Here is a 16,170-nt window from a genome sequence, read left to right as displayed (position 1 = left end):
GGATAGGAGGCTGGGGGACTCGTTCCCGGTGGAGGAGGCCGAGAAGGCGGTGGTGAGGTGTTTGGAGGAGGCGGAGGAGGAGAGACCGGATATGGTATGGGTGGCCGGGAAAGACATCGGTGGTTGTTTTTTTATTTTGGGAGAACTGCACGGGACTACTAGTCCCGTGCAATTGAAACGGTCGTTTTTGCTCAATTTTTTTAGAGGGTCGGTTTCACTAATTAAAATTTTAAAACAGTCCTTTTAAAAATTTGTCCTTTCTGAAAGTACATGCACTCTGACTTCTTAACTTACACATTAATGTAGTGTCAAAATTGAGTCTTCCTGTGAATTTGGAAGATTCTATGCGCCCTGGAAAATTTTGGAAGACTCGGACCCTTCTAACAAGTCAACGTCAAGTCTAAAGTTGCCAGCTTAACTTGGACTACAAACTTCAAAAACCACAGTGCTCTTCATAATTAGACTTCATCATAAATTAGTGTCAAGCTTAAGCCAGTTGACATAAGACTCGACTTTAATCCAAGCTGCCGGAAATTGCCGACGCTTCGACCAAATTCTGAAAATTTGAATTACTAAGCCAGTTTTCCAAACCTTAAAACTTTTATTATCATAATGGATAGTGCTACGAAATCATATCGCTAATTATCATAGTCCTACGAACCATATCATTGTTCTAATTAAAATAGGATGGATGATCATTTGTCTGTTCTTATGAAAAATAGTATATATCAATTATTGAAACCATACCCTATGAAAGGACTCAAGATCGCCCAACCAGAGCAAGCGCATGACAACTAGCTAGCCTGTGCATTGGTGTACAAATCGATCAAATCTAAACTCTATATACAACTATAAAATACCTAGTTATCTCTGTCCATTAATTATGTAGCACAAAGCGGCTTAACAATTTTTTTCCTTTTTATTTATTTATTTATCTTTTTGTTGATAACCCAACTCGTAATCAAAGCCAAGACCATGGAAGCTATATTTTTTTTTGAGTGAAAATAGGGATTTCCCTATCAATATATTACTGAAGCCCAAGGTGGGATGGAACAAAAATGATATCTACTACTGATTCAGGCTGCTGCTCCGAGGTGGAGAACAAGGCCAAATCAGTAGTGGATGTCAAAGGAGAGATTACAAAATTCAACCAGAAATGTACAGTATAAGTCACTCTAAAACAAAAGAAAAAAACTAGGATGTTAACTGCTGCACCAAAATAACCCACAGCGATAAGAGCAGGAACCAGATTGGGGGGAAACGGTTCAAGGCGACGAGTTGCTGTCCTCGCTTGATTCAAGGATATCTGGGAGCCCTACGTCTTGAATGAGCTTCTTGATCTCGAGCGATTTCTTGGAGTTGGAGGCCCCTGCCCAGAGAAGAATGAAGTTAACAGACTTCTTAATAATGCTATGGGGCGAAGATGAGCTGTTGCGGAAGATCAAATTGTTACGATCGTGCCACAGGACCCAGCTGATGGTAGGAAAGCATACACTCCATAAGAGGCGGGTGGAGGCGTGGACAGTTGGGTCTGAACAGAGATCTAGACACTTGGATGTGCTAGCAGGGAGGGAGGCCATGCCTAACTTAAGGAGGAAGGGTGACCAGATAACTTGAGTCCGGATGCAAGAGGAGAACAGGTGGTCGTGAGATTCTTGTTCTGGACAGTAGCTGCAACTGGAGTCAGCTAGCCACCCTTGAGAGGCTAGTCTATCCTTAGTCTTCAATCTAAGAGAGCTTAGGAGCCAGAAGAAAATCCGAACTTTACTTGGCAGGAAGTTGTTCCATATGGATGGAAGGTGTTTGGATCTCATACCTCCATCTGCTAGGAAGCGGCGAAGGGAATTAACTGAGAAGGATTTTGAGGCTGATAGCGACCAAGATGGGCTGTCAGGGCAGACTGCGGAGGGTGAAGGAGCAAGGTTGAGAGAGGACAGAAGGTCTAGAAGAGCTTGCACTTGGGTCCTAGCAACGACATTCCTGGGACGCCTGATGATTGGATGCCAGACCCATGATCCCTCATGAAATCTCCCTTGAGATGCAATGGGGACGAACTTGGAGAAAGCTAAATCATATGCCTGGGGAAAGAGGCTAGCGAGAGAGTTGGCTCCTGTCCACTTGTCTTCCCAAAAGTATGCAGCTAAGCCATTACCAATCAACCATGAGATGAAGGGGGAGAAGATGTCAGAGCATGAGTGGACGTCTTTCCAGAAGTGAGAACAGAGATTGGAGGGGGATGGGTTGTGATGGTGGAAGGAGTAGATAGATTGGAGTACCCTCCCTACATAGCTGGAGGTATCATGATAGCGCCATAGCCATTTGGAGAGGAGGGCACGGTTGAAAAGATGAAGGTTAATCACACCCAGACCTCCGCTGGCTTTGGGGGAACAAACAGTTCTCCAATTGACCATGGAAGCTATATTGAAACATTCCAACTATCCAGACTGAATAAATGACGAACGCGACGAAGAACAGTTCAGAAAAGCACAGGAAAAGCTGCCAGGATGTTTGCCAGTCGACCGCGAGTCAGCGGCGGTCGACCGGAAACATGCACGGAAGTCCAGATGTGTTATGGAGCTAAAGGCGGCCGACTGTCGCGGTCGACCGCAGAGACCCTGTAATCGATTTTGGTCTCGGGAATCGATTCGGTCGACCGACGCGGTTGACCATGAGTACCCTGTAGGATTTTTGTGTTCTGTCGTGGGGTGTGAGGTCGACCGCTCGTGGGGTGTGAGGTCGACCGCGTAGCGGTTATTTTCTGGGTTACAGGCTTTGACCCGGTTCGTTTCTGAGTTGATATATAAGCCTAATCCTAATTAATTAGGGTTAAACAATGACGTTTTGAGCAGTCTTTGAGAGAGAATTGTTGTATCCAATTGTGAAAGATTTGTGAGAGATCTGGATGCTTTGTTTTAGGGTTTATTTGAGAGATTTGTAACCATGTTTGTATTCTCTTGATTTCTAATAGTAAGAACCCCCCTTCCTTATCCCGTGGACGTAGACAACTTGTTGAACCATGTAAAATTCGTTTGTCTTACTATGATATTGTGTTTGGCTTATTAGTTGTATTGTGTTTGGCTTATAGTGTCTAATGCTATCTCGTTAGAACCTAATGGCTTGTTTTAGTGATTGCGCCAACTTACGGACCAGTCCCACCCCCCCCCCCCGCCGCCCGGGATTAAACACCAAATGAGGGATAGATGAGAGATCAGGAACCAAGCACGAGACTGTTTCCAGGAACACCGACTTCCGATAGAATCCAAACCAAGTCTTTTTGAAGAACGCATTAATTCTTGGAGGCCCAATGAAGACCCGGTCAGCTTCAAGTATTGGAATCCTTCCCCATGTTTTTATTAGGTTGGTGGAAGTTTCAACTTCATGAGAATGAGCTGTAGTGGGTTGACGTTTAGTAAATCAATGTACTCTGGTGGGTGCTCTCACTATTTTTCTTACGAAAATACATCATCATAATATAATAATAATAATAATAATACTGCTAATTAATAACTGGAATCTATAGATAGAAATTGATGGCCTTTGCCAGCGACCCAGCTTTTGCATTTAACTCTCTCAGTGTCAGCTCATTTGGGCTCCTATTGCTTGCTTCGATCTTTGGGTGGTAGAAGTGAGTAATGAAGCTGCGTGAGTGTTGATAGAGTAAAGTTATTGTCTTTTGCTTCTATGGCATTAACCGGCCGTAACCGTATCCTTTTTGTTTGTAATATGTTTTTAATTTTAATATCGCTCGTAATTTGCATACGTAAGTGTTGCCATTCATGGGTCATCACTTTCATTTTCACATACCAGGATTGGTAACGGTCATAATAAAATACAATGTCGAAAAATGGCTAAATTACTACATAATTCTGGAAAAATCTCCTCAGACAGCAAAAACTTAAATTAGGGCCACAACTCAACAACATGATGTTGGAATTGCATCTTAAAACTTGCTCTTAAAGTGGGAAAGTTTAGTCCCACGTTGGATAGGAGATGAGAAAGGAAATTGTTTATAACCGTTTCCTTTCTCTCCTATGCTTGACTATGTTTCGAAGAAATCCGCGCAGATTGATTTGAGCTTTACACTAACATAGTTTCTTAACGAGTATTCGTGCTTGGATGCGGCTAAGCATCAGCCTCAATGAAAACCTTCATTTCCATGGGGGTTCACATACCGGCTGCGCAAACGCTCTTTATGGAAATTATTTCAAACTTTAAACTGTCGTGGAGGGCGGACCAAGAGACGGGTTTCGCTTGGTGGGCGGCGAATAGCCAGCACTTATCATTTGATCCGGGTAACTGCTTTGGGGTAAGTAGACCATGCAGCGATTAATCGTATTACTGACGGTAGGCGTGACCCTATTTTGCTCAGTTCAGTACAGAACCATGATGAACAGGATCGATTTGTACGTTCCGCACCATAAGCTACTCTAGGTTTGGGGGGTACGGAAAGATCCGGGGAGAGATTATAAGACAGAATTTCCATACTTTGTATCATGGAGTGAGTTCACTTATTTCCTCTGCAGTCTTCAGATCTTTGGCGGTAATATATCAAAGCGCTGTCCTTCGGAACCTTTTCTCGTCCTATGCTTAAGAAGCAATAGGGTTACTGCCCACACTAGAGATGACAGCACACATCGCCGAACAGGCTTCGTGCTGGGTGGTGGGGAGTGCGCAAGTTCGCCACGAAGTACCGACCATTTCGGACACGAATGCAGCTCGAATTGAGGGGGGGGGGTTTATTTTTCCTTAACCTGCTTACAACAGTTGTGTGCTTCATTTCCTCTCTTCTCTTCCAAAAATTTCTTCTTACTGTTATTGGCTGATTCCCTGAAAGTCTACGAAGAATTCGCAAAGCCTTCTTGAAACTCGTGCTGACGAGAATCATTGCCGTGTAGCCATGTACGAGAGGGGGCAATTAGATTCTTGGGACAGTGCCTAGCACGCTTCGATCAACAGGCTATGTTCTTTAACTCAGTTTAATTTTTGATTTAATCTCTATTATGAGTCATTATCTGAAATCTGATGTTTTTCGATCTCAATTACCTATCAAATTACATTTCATGATAATTAGTGTCTAAACGGCAACTTTTATTTAACACATGAGGCCGGTGTAGTCTGTGTGTGCTACTGTTACATGAACTGGGCTTTGGCCTTTTGCACCCATCGCCGATGGCGAAACATAACTGGAGAAAGTTGTGGCCTAGTAGTCCTTCGGGGACGCAGATTCGTATTTATCGAAACAAGCTAGGTAATAGTATGAGCATGTACGGCAAACCAGTGAAACCGGGTCAGGTTCAAATATGGTCCGGTTTGAGCATAGGTTTGTGTACGGAAAAAGTTAGGCCGGAGATGGCCCAATTTACTTTAGTTCATCTTTCAGCCTCTTAGTCATCAGGCTAAAATGGGACAACCTCCTACTTGATTCAATTCTGGCCTGATTAAAAAAAAAAAAAAAACTGAGCTGGCTTAACTTCCATCAGCAGGTTGCCAAATAGGCCCCAGATGCAAAATCAAGAAGCTATAACAAGGATGAATACGAAAAAAACGAAAGGTAAAAAGGTAGAGGGTGATAATCATAAACGCATCTGATTGAATATTAAATATGATGACCGGGTGGGTATATGCGAATACTTGCAAATGTGCATATATGTATGTAGCCGAAACGTATCACGTGGCATTTTAGAGGGAAGAACCCTTTTTAGTTACAAAATTATCCTCCATCAGGCCGGAGGTGTTCTCTGGTAGGGTCAAGGATGGAAATTGAAAGGTAAATAAAAATATAAAAAAAACTGCTAGGAAACAAAACTTGTGGGCCCTGATCCATGCTTAAATGGGCAGCCAGCCCACGCCTTGTGACCACTTTCAAGCCAAATCTGACAACTGCATTTTCTCGCATCTAAATAATAATAAATAGTATCCATGCCTCAAAAAGGCTTAGCTTTCCGAATAGCAAGCTGACGACTACTCCAAATAGCTTCGATGCGCTCGCGGGATTTGAACAGCAAGAGCAGAAGCGCGTTGCACTCTCGTGTCAAAATCAGCCTAAACTCAGATTCCTGCCAAATACTTTGGATGATACAGCTGTCTTCTTGGATTCCTTCGACGTTCACCAACAAAGTTCAACAAACATAAAATTAAATTAGTCCGTTGATTAGACGCACGCCTACATTATTCAAATGCGACCGACCATCGTGCCGCTCCCTATAAGAGCCCTCTCCTCTCTATAATCACACTCTCCCATCCGAGCTAGCTACTACCATTCCATGGCTGGCTGGCTTCTCCTAATATGCCTGCATATGGCTTGCTCTCTTTCTACACTCGCAACGTCTACTAGGCCTCTTAGCCCCACAGAGCCGCCCTCTCCTCCTCCCGGATCGATGGTAGGAGTCGAAGTTATCCTCGGGGGGTTTGCGACTGCGGTCCTGGCAATCGTCGTTTGTTACATTCGGGTTACCAGGAGGAAAGGGGAGGACCGTCCTAATCTTTCACGACGGGAGAACAGCAAAGTTTAATTAGTTGGCCAGCATAAATTAATTAATGAGTGTTTTATTTCTTCTTTCCTCATTTTCTTCCTACTTATAGCTGTGGATATGATCATGATCATCAGAAAGAGTTTTCATGTAAATAAATGCGAGGGGTTTTGTGAATTAGAAAAGGATTTGTTAATGTTGTTGTTTTGGTTTTGTTATATATGTGCACGATTTCATATGGCCTTCTCTTCTGAGTCCTAAATACATACATTATTAATTGGCTTCTTAGAGGAAGGAGACCAATATGTCCTGGTGAAATCAGCCTCTCTCGGTAAATTTGATACTTTTAAGCCCAAGTGTCCAACGATAACACGCGACACCATTGGATATCCTACATTATATGTATTTTCATTTACTTTTACTTGTATTTACTGTTTAGGACATCAACAATAATAGAGTAGGTACACCACTAGTGAGGGTAACCTATATATAAAATTATCTAGATTCCAAGTATGACTATGTTAAGCTATCTGAGGACACCACTGAGACAAAATTCTGAGCCCGTCCGCCGTTGATCTTGGCTAGTCTCACGGTCGAAAACACACGTCACATGTGGTCAGCATACCTCAAGATCGCCAAAATATATAAATCTAGTTCATCCCATGAATTTTGGGATCAAGATCATGTGCATGGTATCAACCGACCTGACATTAGTGTTGAATACTACCAGAAATTTTAAATGCCAAAAGGTAGGTGTATTCTTACTGTTTACCAACAAAAAAGATTGGGAAGGGCGAAGGCTATACCTCTCATTTTAAAGCTGTTGCTTGCTAGCATAGTAAGGACTTCTTCGTTAACATCTTCAACACAAATTTATTAATCCTGGCCTATTATTAATCAAAGCTTAGTACTTACAACTGCCTCCTGCTACTGGTCCACATATTAGTTGGCCTCCGAGTATTGCCGCTATTGTATAGTTCTCACTAATAGCCTGTTTGGATGGAGGGCAGAGAGATCTAATTTTAATCTTGTTTGGGAGTTCCATTTAGGATGGTAGAAGAGGGGAATTCGGGAGAGAACTTTTCCCCTCACCTCTCTTCCCTAAGGGCTTGTTTGGATTGAGGGGAATAAGGGTGAAGAGAAGTTAGGGGAACCATTCACCTCCATTCACCTTGTTTGGGAACATTTAGGAGGTGAAGTTATTCACCCTAGTTCCCCTTGGTTCACCCCCTAATAATATAAAATTTGTTACCCCCCAAATTGGGGTGTAACCAAGGGGAAGGAAACTCCCTTTCCTTCCCTTCCATTCTCTCATCTAGTTTCCCTTAACTTTCCTTCACCCCCTACAAATCCAAACAGGCTCCCAAACACACTGTAAGGGTATTATGGGTAAAGATAGTATTTTTTTTAAGCAAACATGAGCGCAAAGTGTGACGAGATAGGAATAGAAATCCCATTTAAAGGTTGTTTCTACCAAAATTTTTTAATGCAATGTGGTTTCTATCAAGTTGGTACAAATTAAAGGTGGTTTCCATGTGAATACTTGTAAATACGTCTTAAAAAAATATGCGTATAAATCACACATTGCGTACAGATTACGCTGTTGTGGGCCTGATCTACATCCAAAAAGCTTGGCCCAATACAGCGTAGAGGCCCATAAAATAAGCCATAACGTTTGCAGCCAATTTGGTTGATTTTTAGCCCTTCTGTTTTTTCTTCTTCTTCGTGAAATTCATTTTCGGGTCGCCGAGAATATTCTTCAAGTCATCGAGTCTTCTTCCGATTGTAGCGCCCGAGGATCCCCAGATCAAAGGAACTAGAACCAGGTACCCCGCGGAAAATTTTCATTGTAATTATTATCATTAGATTTTTTGGGGTAATTAATATGGATTTTTTGTTATTTTTTGTTATTTTGCTAAAGATTTTACTTGTCGAGCGAAATAAGTGATGGGTTTTCTTTTATCACCAGCAAAATGAGCAAACGAAGCTTCGATCAGTTGGGTCGATTTTAAGATGAAGAAAAGAAATTACAATTTTAATGAGATTGTGAGGCTTATATTGCTCCAAGCTGCTCGTCAAGCTATTTTTTTTTTCTATTATGTTCTAGTAAAGCGCAGAGAAGCACTTCAGAGGTGAGGAGGAGGAGGAGGATACTTCGTAATTGAGTTTCCATTGACCCTGAAGAGATTAATTAGAAGAGTTAAGAGTAGGGATTACGCCCTATAGTTTAATTTTGTGAATAATTTGAGGAACCCTGATAATCGGAGCTAATACCATTAGCACTGAATTGATAGAAGGGCCGCCAAAGAAACTGATTTTGATTGGTTAGCGTAGGCAAACCTTCATTTTTGTCCCCCATGTAAAATAACACTTAAGCTGTTGTTACAGATTTCTCTTTCTTGGTCATCCTGAGGATGCCAATTCTTGACGAAGTTAATCGGCAGATATTGATTTACGACTACTAATACTAGTGTGAACACCGTGCGGCTTTGCACGGCATATTTGCTACCTAATCTCGCTTCTGCTACAGTATTCTCGTGTGTTACCGTGATATTTTTTCGAAAAAACAACAATATCCAGTTTCGTGTTTGTTACCATAAATAATACTGTAGCGTTTAGTGTAGTATGAATAGTGAATCTTGGGTTCTCCCATTTGTATAGAGGAGTAGATTTATAAGGAAACAACAAGGAGAGGCTCTTTAACAACTTATGATCATCTGGATGTATATGAAGCGGGGCACGGGCACGGGGTGGGTGGGTGGGTGGGGAATTCAGTAATTTGACGGAATTCTGGTCTGCTAAGTCTCTAAGAACCTTGGCAATTATCTGCCTTAATAGACTGTTTGCTGTTGGACAGAGGTCCATGTTGATTTGCTTTGTTTTCAATTCAGTTTCTTTATTTCTTCTTCTTCTTCTTCTTCTTCTTATTCTTCTTAATTAAATGTTTTGAGTTAGTTTTGGAGTTATTAGTTTCTCAGAGAAAAAAAAAATTGGAAGTTGTTAACAAGTCCCTTTTGCAGTTTGATAGTAGTTAGAAAGCTAGAATGCAACTGCAGCCAAAGAAGGGAATTTGCGTGGAATTGAAAGCCAAATTGAGGGTGTAGCTCTGACTACATCAGCTAGTGTGGTGTGCCACTAGGAGTTTGTTGATTTAAATTTGAGGCTTGTGAAAAAGTACATTACAACCCTTATGTGGGAGAAATACAGGAGGTTTGCTTGAGAATATATTTTCTTTCTTGCTCATCTTCCCTTTTCGCCTGTACTGCTCTATATCACTTCTCTGTCACTCTAGTTTCTTTCCATCAGCAACAGCCATTATTTCTTATCTCATGATATTCTTCTTCTTGGAAACTTACACAACCACATGTCCACCATCCTATCCTGCTAAACTCTAGATTTTATCGCTTATCGTATTTTTAATTCATCCCGCCACCTATTTTCTTTTGATAACATGTAGTAGACTTCCTTCCACTCAATATTGGTGTATGTGACGTGATTGGAAGCGTGTATCCATCCAGGCCATACTTGCAAGCGTGTAACCGTTGGTCACGTCAAGAATATTTACTAGGAGAATGTGTTTTATGCTCCTATGGCATCCAATTGGTTACAGATCATTTCTTTATGAAAAAAGGTTTGAGGGAATGCTCATTTTACATAATGAGCTACGAAGAGATGGACTAGTGGTGAGGTACTCCCTGTTAGTCACATCAGAGTAGATGTACCTTGACTGGTACTATCTCTTGGTAGCTTATTGTGCTAAATGAGGTGCCAACTCATGCCCAATGTCCTCTTTATTGTTTCAGGGCCTTTATATATCAGTAGCAGCTCATTGCATAGATTTGCTTGAGTTATAAATACATCTGTACCCAAAAAAAAAAAGCAATGTACAAAACTTGTGTTATTGTGTCTGGATTTCAGAGAACTATTGCCATGGCTGACACCTTATATTGGTGTTAAGGTGCAATGCTTGTATTTATGTTTAAATATCGCATGAAACACTTAAATATAAGAACTATAACGATTATTAATTGACTGATTGATTGATGACTAAAAGTTTGAGATGCGTGCTTGTTGGAAACTTCGGGTAAGCAACACTTATTGAGCTTGTTTTCTTCCTAGCAACGGGAAATGGTTTTGGTTATAAAATATGATACGGTTATGCTCCCAACATATTGACATAATAAATTCCCATCGTCTAGTTTTGGCAGTTTTGGCTATAAAGATCATGCATATCCACATTTCCTTGCACCACAGTGTGCACAAAGATGATGCTCATGTATGCTTATGATAACTATATTTATTAAACCAGGAGACACAGGGCAAGTATATCTATGTTGATGTACGTGATACACATNTATATTAAATTTTTTCCCTTGATGAAATTCTTTTATATGTTCTTTAGGTAGTATTTAATCATGCTGGTTAGTACTACTAGGAATTTTCTGATGATAACGCTGAACTTGTATCAACTTGTTGCCAGATGAACTGAACGTCTACATAGTACACTTACCAATTGCAAAGTAATGGCCTCCTTAACTTTGTCAGCATCTCTCACAAAGAGGCCTTTTATCATCAACAGCCAATTCTGCAGTTCAAGGTTCCAAAAAGCATTAGCTCCTTCTTACAAACCCACAGTCGTCAATCATCGTCTCAAAGCTCTACCTTTATTTTGCTCCAAACTGTTTTCTTGGGAAGCATCATCTCCTTACACCCCCATCGAGGACGAAGACAACAGCATTATCAAGCAAAGTAACATTGTCGATTCTGTTGATACTGAAGACTTTCAAGAACTATCTAATGTCCAGAGTAAAGAAACAGTCTTTGAAATAAAAAGTGAGCAAACTTCTCAGCATCAACCGCTTAAATGGCCAATGTGGCTTCTGGGTCCATCGGTTCTATTGATAACGGGTATGGTACCGACTCTTTGGTTGCCTCTTTCCTCTGTATTTCTCGGTCCCAATGTTGCTGGACTCCTTTCATTGGTCGGTCTAGACTGTATATTTAGCATGGGAGCGACTTTGTTTCTTCTCATGGCTGATTCTTGTGCAAAGCCTAAAGGAGGAGGAATAAACTTATCATCAAATGGAAGTCAAGTTCCTATTAGTTACAGGTTTTGGAATTTGTGTGCAAGTTTCGTTGGCTTTATTGGTCCTTTATTAATGTTGTTTGCTTCGCATAAAGGCTATTTTCAACCAAAGCTACTGTCCATTTCGTTTTTGGTGTTGCTTGGACCCTATCTCCTGCTTCTAGCGACGCAGGTGCTGACGGAGACACTGACATGGCACTGGAAGTCGCCCGTGTGGCTGCTTACTCCGATTGTTTATGAGGGGTATAGAGTGTTGCAATTGATGCGAGGGTTGCAGCTAGGAGTTGAGATTGGTGCGCCTGAGTGGATAATGTTGAGTATTCGAGGGTTGGTTTCTTGGTGGGTTTTGGTTTTCGGGATTCAGCTCATGAGGGTTGCTTGGTTTGCTGGTAGAGATGTGAGGATTCAGAGACGATCTTGAGGTAATCGAGGTGTGTTTCTGGTTGACCTTCTTGTGTATTTGCAACAAGTTAAGGATGCATCTGATGATATAGCGAAGCATATTTGTAAAAGTCCTGATTTAAACTGTTTTTTGTCTGATCTAAAGGGTTGGGTCTGGTTGTTCTAAAATGTTGAGAAGCTGGCACCATGATCAAACCGGTCATTGCTTCATGTTTTCGAAATGCAAGTAAGTTGGTATCGGATCCTTGGCCTGCAAGGATTGAGGATGTTGGTGATGGAGAGCCCTAGTATATTTGTGAGCTCTGATGTGCAGTCATTTTCTTTCGCTTTCAACTCTTTATTATCGGATTTTCTCGGTCCTTCTACTTGAAGTCTTTTCTTGGAATGTATTATGTATGTGCACATACACACACACATGAAAGAAAACAGGAGCTCCTATTAACAAAATCCCCGTAGAATGTAAGATATCGGATTTCTCGAATTGAGTTTGATTGAAACTTGAATGCTAGCGCTTGTTGTTTTAGGAAGTGAGAATAGACTTTGGATGAGAATGTGCATTCGACGACTTAAAGAAAAAAAAAAAAACCTATTAGTTTCAAAAGATACACAAGAAATAGACTTGAAGAAGATAAACTAATTTGAAAAATATATGTTGAACCTCTTTTAACTCGAGATCTTGTTAAAGTTTTAAGTACATCCGATCAAGCGGTGAGAGATTAATTACAAACAACACCACGAATCGGAAGATATAAGAGTAAGCCCTATGATTTGCAAGGAGGTATCTTTCAACAGAAGTGAGTGGAAGAGTATCAAGTGAGTGGAAGAGTATCGTAGCTTTCATCAGAAGTGAGTGGAAGTGTATGATTTATGTAGCTAGAGTTTCGCTAGATGGTTCTCATAAGCAAGTCATGTGATTTGTGAGAATTTTGCAAATTAACTAAATGTGAGAGATTAATACAGAAAAAAGCCTTAGGGTTGGTTTGGGTTTGATAGAAGTATTGAAAGTAGGAAATAGATCAAAGAAATAACTTTTAAATTTATGAAATAGGAAGTTGTAGAAGTAATATTTATTTTTTTTTGAAGTAGTGGAAACAGTAGTTCTCATTCTTCATTCAATTTTTTTATTTGGTTAGCGGTGAAAAGTTGTTAGGAAGTAACTGATAAGGGAAACATTAATAAGAAAAGTTATTTATTTTCTAATTGATGCATACTAGTTTGCGGTCCGTGCAAAGCACGACTATAAATTTTTTCATGCTAATCAATCATGTTTTTTAAATGCTACAGTAAGTTTTTGAATTGCTACAGCATCTCACATTTTTGAAAGTGTTAGTGTTCCGGTATGCTGCAGTAATAGTGTTACTGTTCATAACAGTAATCTTAAGGTCCTGGGATTGCTACGATATCTCGTTTTCTTGAAATTGCTACAGTGTTCCGGTGTTCTACAGTAATAATGTTACCGTTTATTTTACTGTAGCGTAATAAGAATTCTCTGCTCCTTCTATTTGTAAATAAAGGAATAGATTTCACCTACTTCCAGGATATTAAAACTAGGGAAACAAACATAAATTTTTTTGCTCGGAAGTACCCTCTATTTCTCTTAGTTTAGTTTAGCTACTATAGGCCTTAATCCAAAATAATAAGTTAATCAGACACAAATAAGAAGCAAAATCTCTCTCTCTCTCTCTCCAGATTATTTATATATAAAACCCTCAAAACTCTACGAATAGTCTCTTTTAATTAATTAAACGCTTATTTATCCTTTCTTAGCTTGTAGGGTTTTTCTCTCCCCCTTCTCTCTCTCTCTCTCTCTCTCTTCCCCCGAAACCCTCATTCCTCAATTCTAGGGATTGAATCCGCCATGGACGCGCAGAGGAGAGCCCTCGACGAACTAATGGGAGCTGGTAAGCTCCCTTTCTCTCTCGATCTCGATCTTGATCTCGATCTTTCAATTGTTAGATCGATTAATCCGTTACTGATGTTCGCAGCTCGAAATCTGACGGAGGAGGAGAAGAAAGGTTTCAAGGAGATCCGATGGGACGATAAGGAGGTTTGCGGAGCTTTCATGGTTCGATTTTGCCCTCACGATTTGTTCGTCAACACCAAGAGCGATCTCGGTGAGCTCTTCAATCTCCGAGTTGGCTTTCTATGAATTTGTTTGGGCTTTTTTTCTTCTTCGAAAGTTTATTCCTTTTTTTTCCTCCCCGCAGGACCGTGCCCTAGAATCCACGATCTGAAGCTCAAAGAAAGGTAATATCAAATTTGACGTGTTGTTTAAATCAATCCTATGATGTGATTAATGCAATACTTTTTTAATGTTCATGATTGGGATGATTTATTAGTGGGCTTGAGCAGTGAGTGCATAATCATAATAAATAGTTTATAGCTAGTAAAGAATATTTGAAGTTAGCTTCTTTGTATGTCTTATGTAGGAGGAAAGTGGAAACCTTAATTTGGGTTTCTGGCATTTGGAGTTCTCCTGGATATTGCATTGTTTTTTAATCCTTTGAGGTAACTAATACATTGCTTTCTGACAAATTTTTGTTTGGGGCACGAGGGGGGAGTTGTAATAATTCCCGTCTTTGGGTTTTCATACTAATTTACTACATTTAGACAAGACATGGTTTTTAGATACAAATATTTGAAACGGCCTCTGAGTAAAAGTGCAATTTAGATGTTTGTCAGTTGATTGAAGTGTGCCTTCCCAAGCATTTTTTGGATATAGAATACAAATCCTCAAAGAAACACAGGTAACAACAATCATCCTTCTGTCTAAAAGTAAAAGTTAATACTGCTAATGAAGCAATAAGATCGGATAGTGGAGCTCTTATTGTATGGATTGGTACGCAATTTCTTAGTGCCATACGTTCTGTCTTTTCCCCATTATAGTAGTCATTTAGTTTCTACTTGTTTTAGTTTGTCGCTTGCTTGTCTTGTACTATACTTGAACTGAATATTCCTGCATCCATTGCTGGAAATTTGGTGTGCGTGCACACTAAAACACACACATGTATCTAGAAAACATAATAAAGACAGATGATTCTAGTTTTACTTGAAAATGGTGATAATGGAGCTTCCAGTTATCCTGATCGTGGTGCAGAATTGTCTAGAAATTCCATGCTAATTTATCATTCAGTCATAGAGTTGCGAAAATAAGTTAAATGATGAAGCATCAAAATGTGGATAAGGCATATATTTCAATTAGAAGGAAAAATTTCCGTGGTCACGAATGACATGGAGAACTGACCTGTTTACTTAATTATGATGAGAAAAGAGTGAGATTAGTTCAATATAAGTTTCCCATGTTGCCACATGAAGAGGACAAGAGGAAACGATTAAGAATAAGTGAATAACTACAATGATGAGGAAATAATATGTTTTCATTATTTGCAAAATGTTTCTCTTCTGTGGCATGATGCAACCTTCCATAAAGTTTTCAAAATTTTCTTGATGAATATTTTCTGTAATCTGTTTCTTTAACTAGTATGTCCCTTTTGCAATTTCCATCCTTTGATTAGTCAATTTAGTTTTTGCTTTAATAATCTCCAAGCTCTCTTTACTTGGGTGTTCACTTTTTTATGTCATATGTTTCAGTTTTGAGAAGTCCTGTTGACGTTATTTTGTCAGCAATACCCTTTTTTGTATCTATTAGATGTGAATGTTAAGCAATTTTGAGCTCGTGTTTTTCACACTATAATATGAGAACAAGTCACCAAGAAAGCTGGCTGTATTTCATTCTCCGTAATCATGTTTGTTTGTGCATGCCAGTTTTGAGCAGTCTCCTAGACATGATTCCTATGTCCCCAGATTTGAATCCGAACTCGCAGAGTTTTGTGAGAAGCTGGTATGTAACAAGAGTTTTAGTTTTGCTTTTTCTTGTTGAAGTTGTGGTAGTTATTGATTCAGAATTTGGGGATTCTTTGTCCAGGTGATGGATTTGGACAGAAAAGTTAGGCGTGGTCGTGAGCGGTTAGCCCAGGAGGTTGAGGTAACACCTCCCCCGATTCCATCTGAAAAATCTGAACAGCTCTTAGTTTTAGAAGAGAAGATCAAGAAACTTTTGGAACAAGTCGAAGCTCTTGGTGAAGCTGGAAAGGTTGATGAGGCGGAGGCCTTAATGAGGAAGGTGATATACATTCACTTATTATGTCTTCATATTATGATTCATTCAAGTTCTAAAATCCTAATTTGGGGGCAATTTTTTATCTGATAGGT

General features: G+C 40.0%; 2 protein-coding genes across 4 annotated transcripts in view; both read left to right on the top strand.

Moving 5' to 3' along the window:
- Positions 8,176–12,323, top strand: LOC109825920. 3 transcript variants are annotated; one of them, XM_020392835.1, is made up of 3 exons: positions 8,176–8,296; positions 10,951–11,978; positions 12,104–12,323. In XM_020392835.1, exon 2 carries the CDS (start codon positions 10,994–10,996, stop codon positions 11,975–11,977), a length of 984 nt encoding a protein of 327 aa, XP_020248424.1. In that variant the 5' UTR covers positions 8,176–8,296; positions 10,951–10,993; the 3' UTR covers position 11,978; positions 12,104–12,323. The 3 variants fall into 3 exon arrangements, with proteins under 3 accessions (XP_020248424.1, XP_020248423.1, XP_020248422.1); XM_020392834.1 differs by having other exon boundaries at positions 10,951–11,987; XM_020392833.1 differs by having other exon boundaries at positions 10,951–12,323.
- The window catches only part of LOC109825057 (luc7-like protein 3), a 5,365-nt gene continuing 2,889 nt past the window's right edge, over positions 13,695–16,170 (top strand). Inside the window, exons 1-5 of the mRNA XM_020391764.1 lie at positions 13,695–13,859; positions 13,944–14,072; positions 14,166–14,205; positions 15,724–15,799; positions 15,884–16,127. Coding sequence (XP_020247353.1) covers positions 13,817–13,859; positions 13,944–14,072; positions 14,166–14,205; positions 15,724–15,799; positions 15,884–16,127 — 532 coding nt within the window. The 5' untranslated portion in view covers positions 13,695–13,816. The remainder of the gene's footprint in view (positions 13,860–13,943; positions 14,073–14,165; positions 14,206–15,723; positions 15,800–15,883; positions 16,128–16,170) is intronic.

The sequence above is a fragment of the Asparagus officinalis genome, chromosome 10 (assembly GCF_001876935.1).
Source record: "Asparagus officinalis chromosome 10, Aspof.V1, whole genome shotgun sequence".
NCBI lineage: Eukaryota > Viridiplantae > Streptophyta > Magnoliopsida > Asparagales > Asparagaceae > Asparagus > Asparagus officinalis.
This window is presented reverse-complemented; position numbering and strand designations above follow the sequence as displayed.

Coding starts and splice junctions, on each gene's coding strand:
- LOC109825920 (XM_020392835.1), top strand. CDS start 10,994: ATGGCCTCCTTAACTTTGTCAGCATCTCTCACAAAGAGGCCTTTTATC.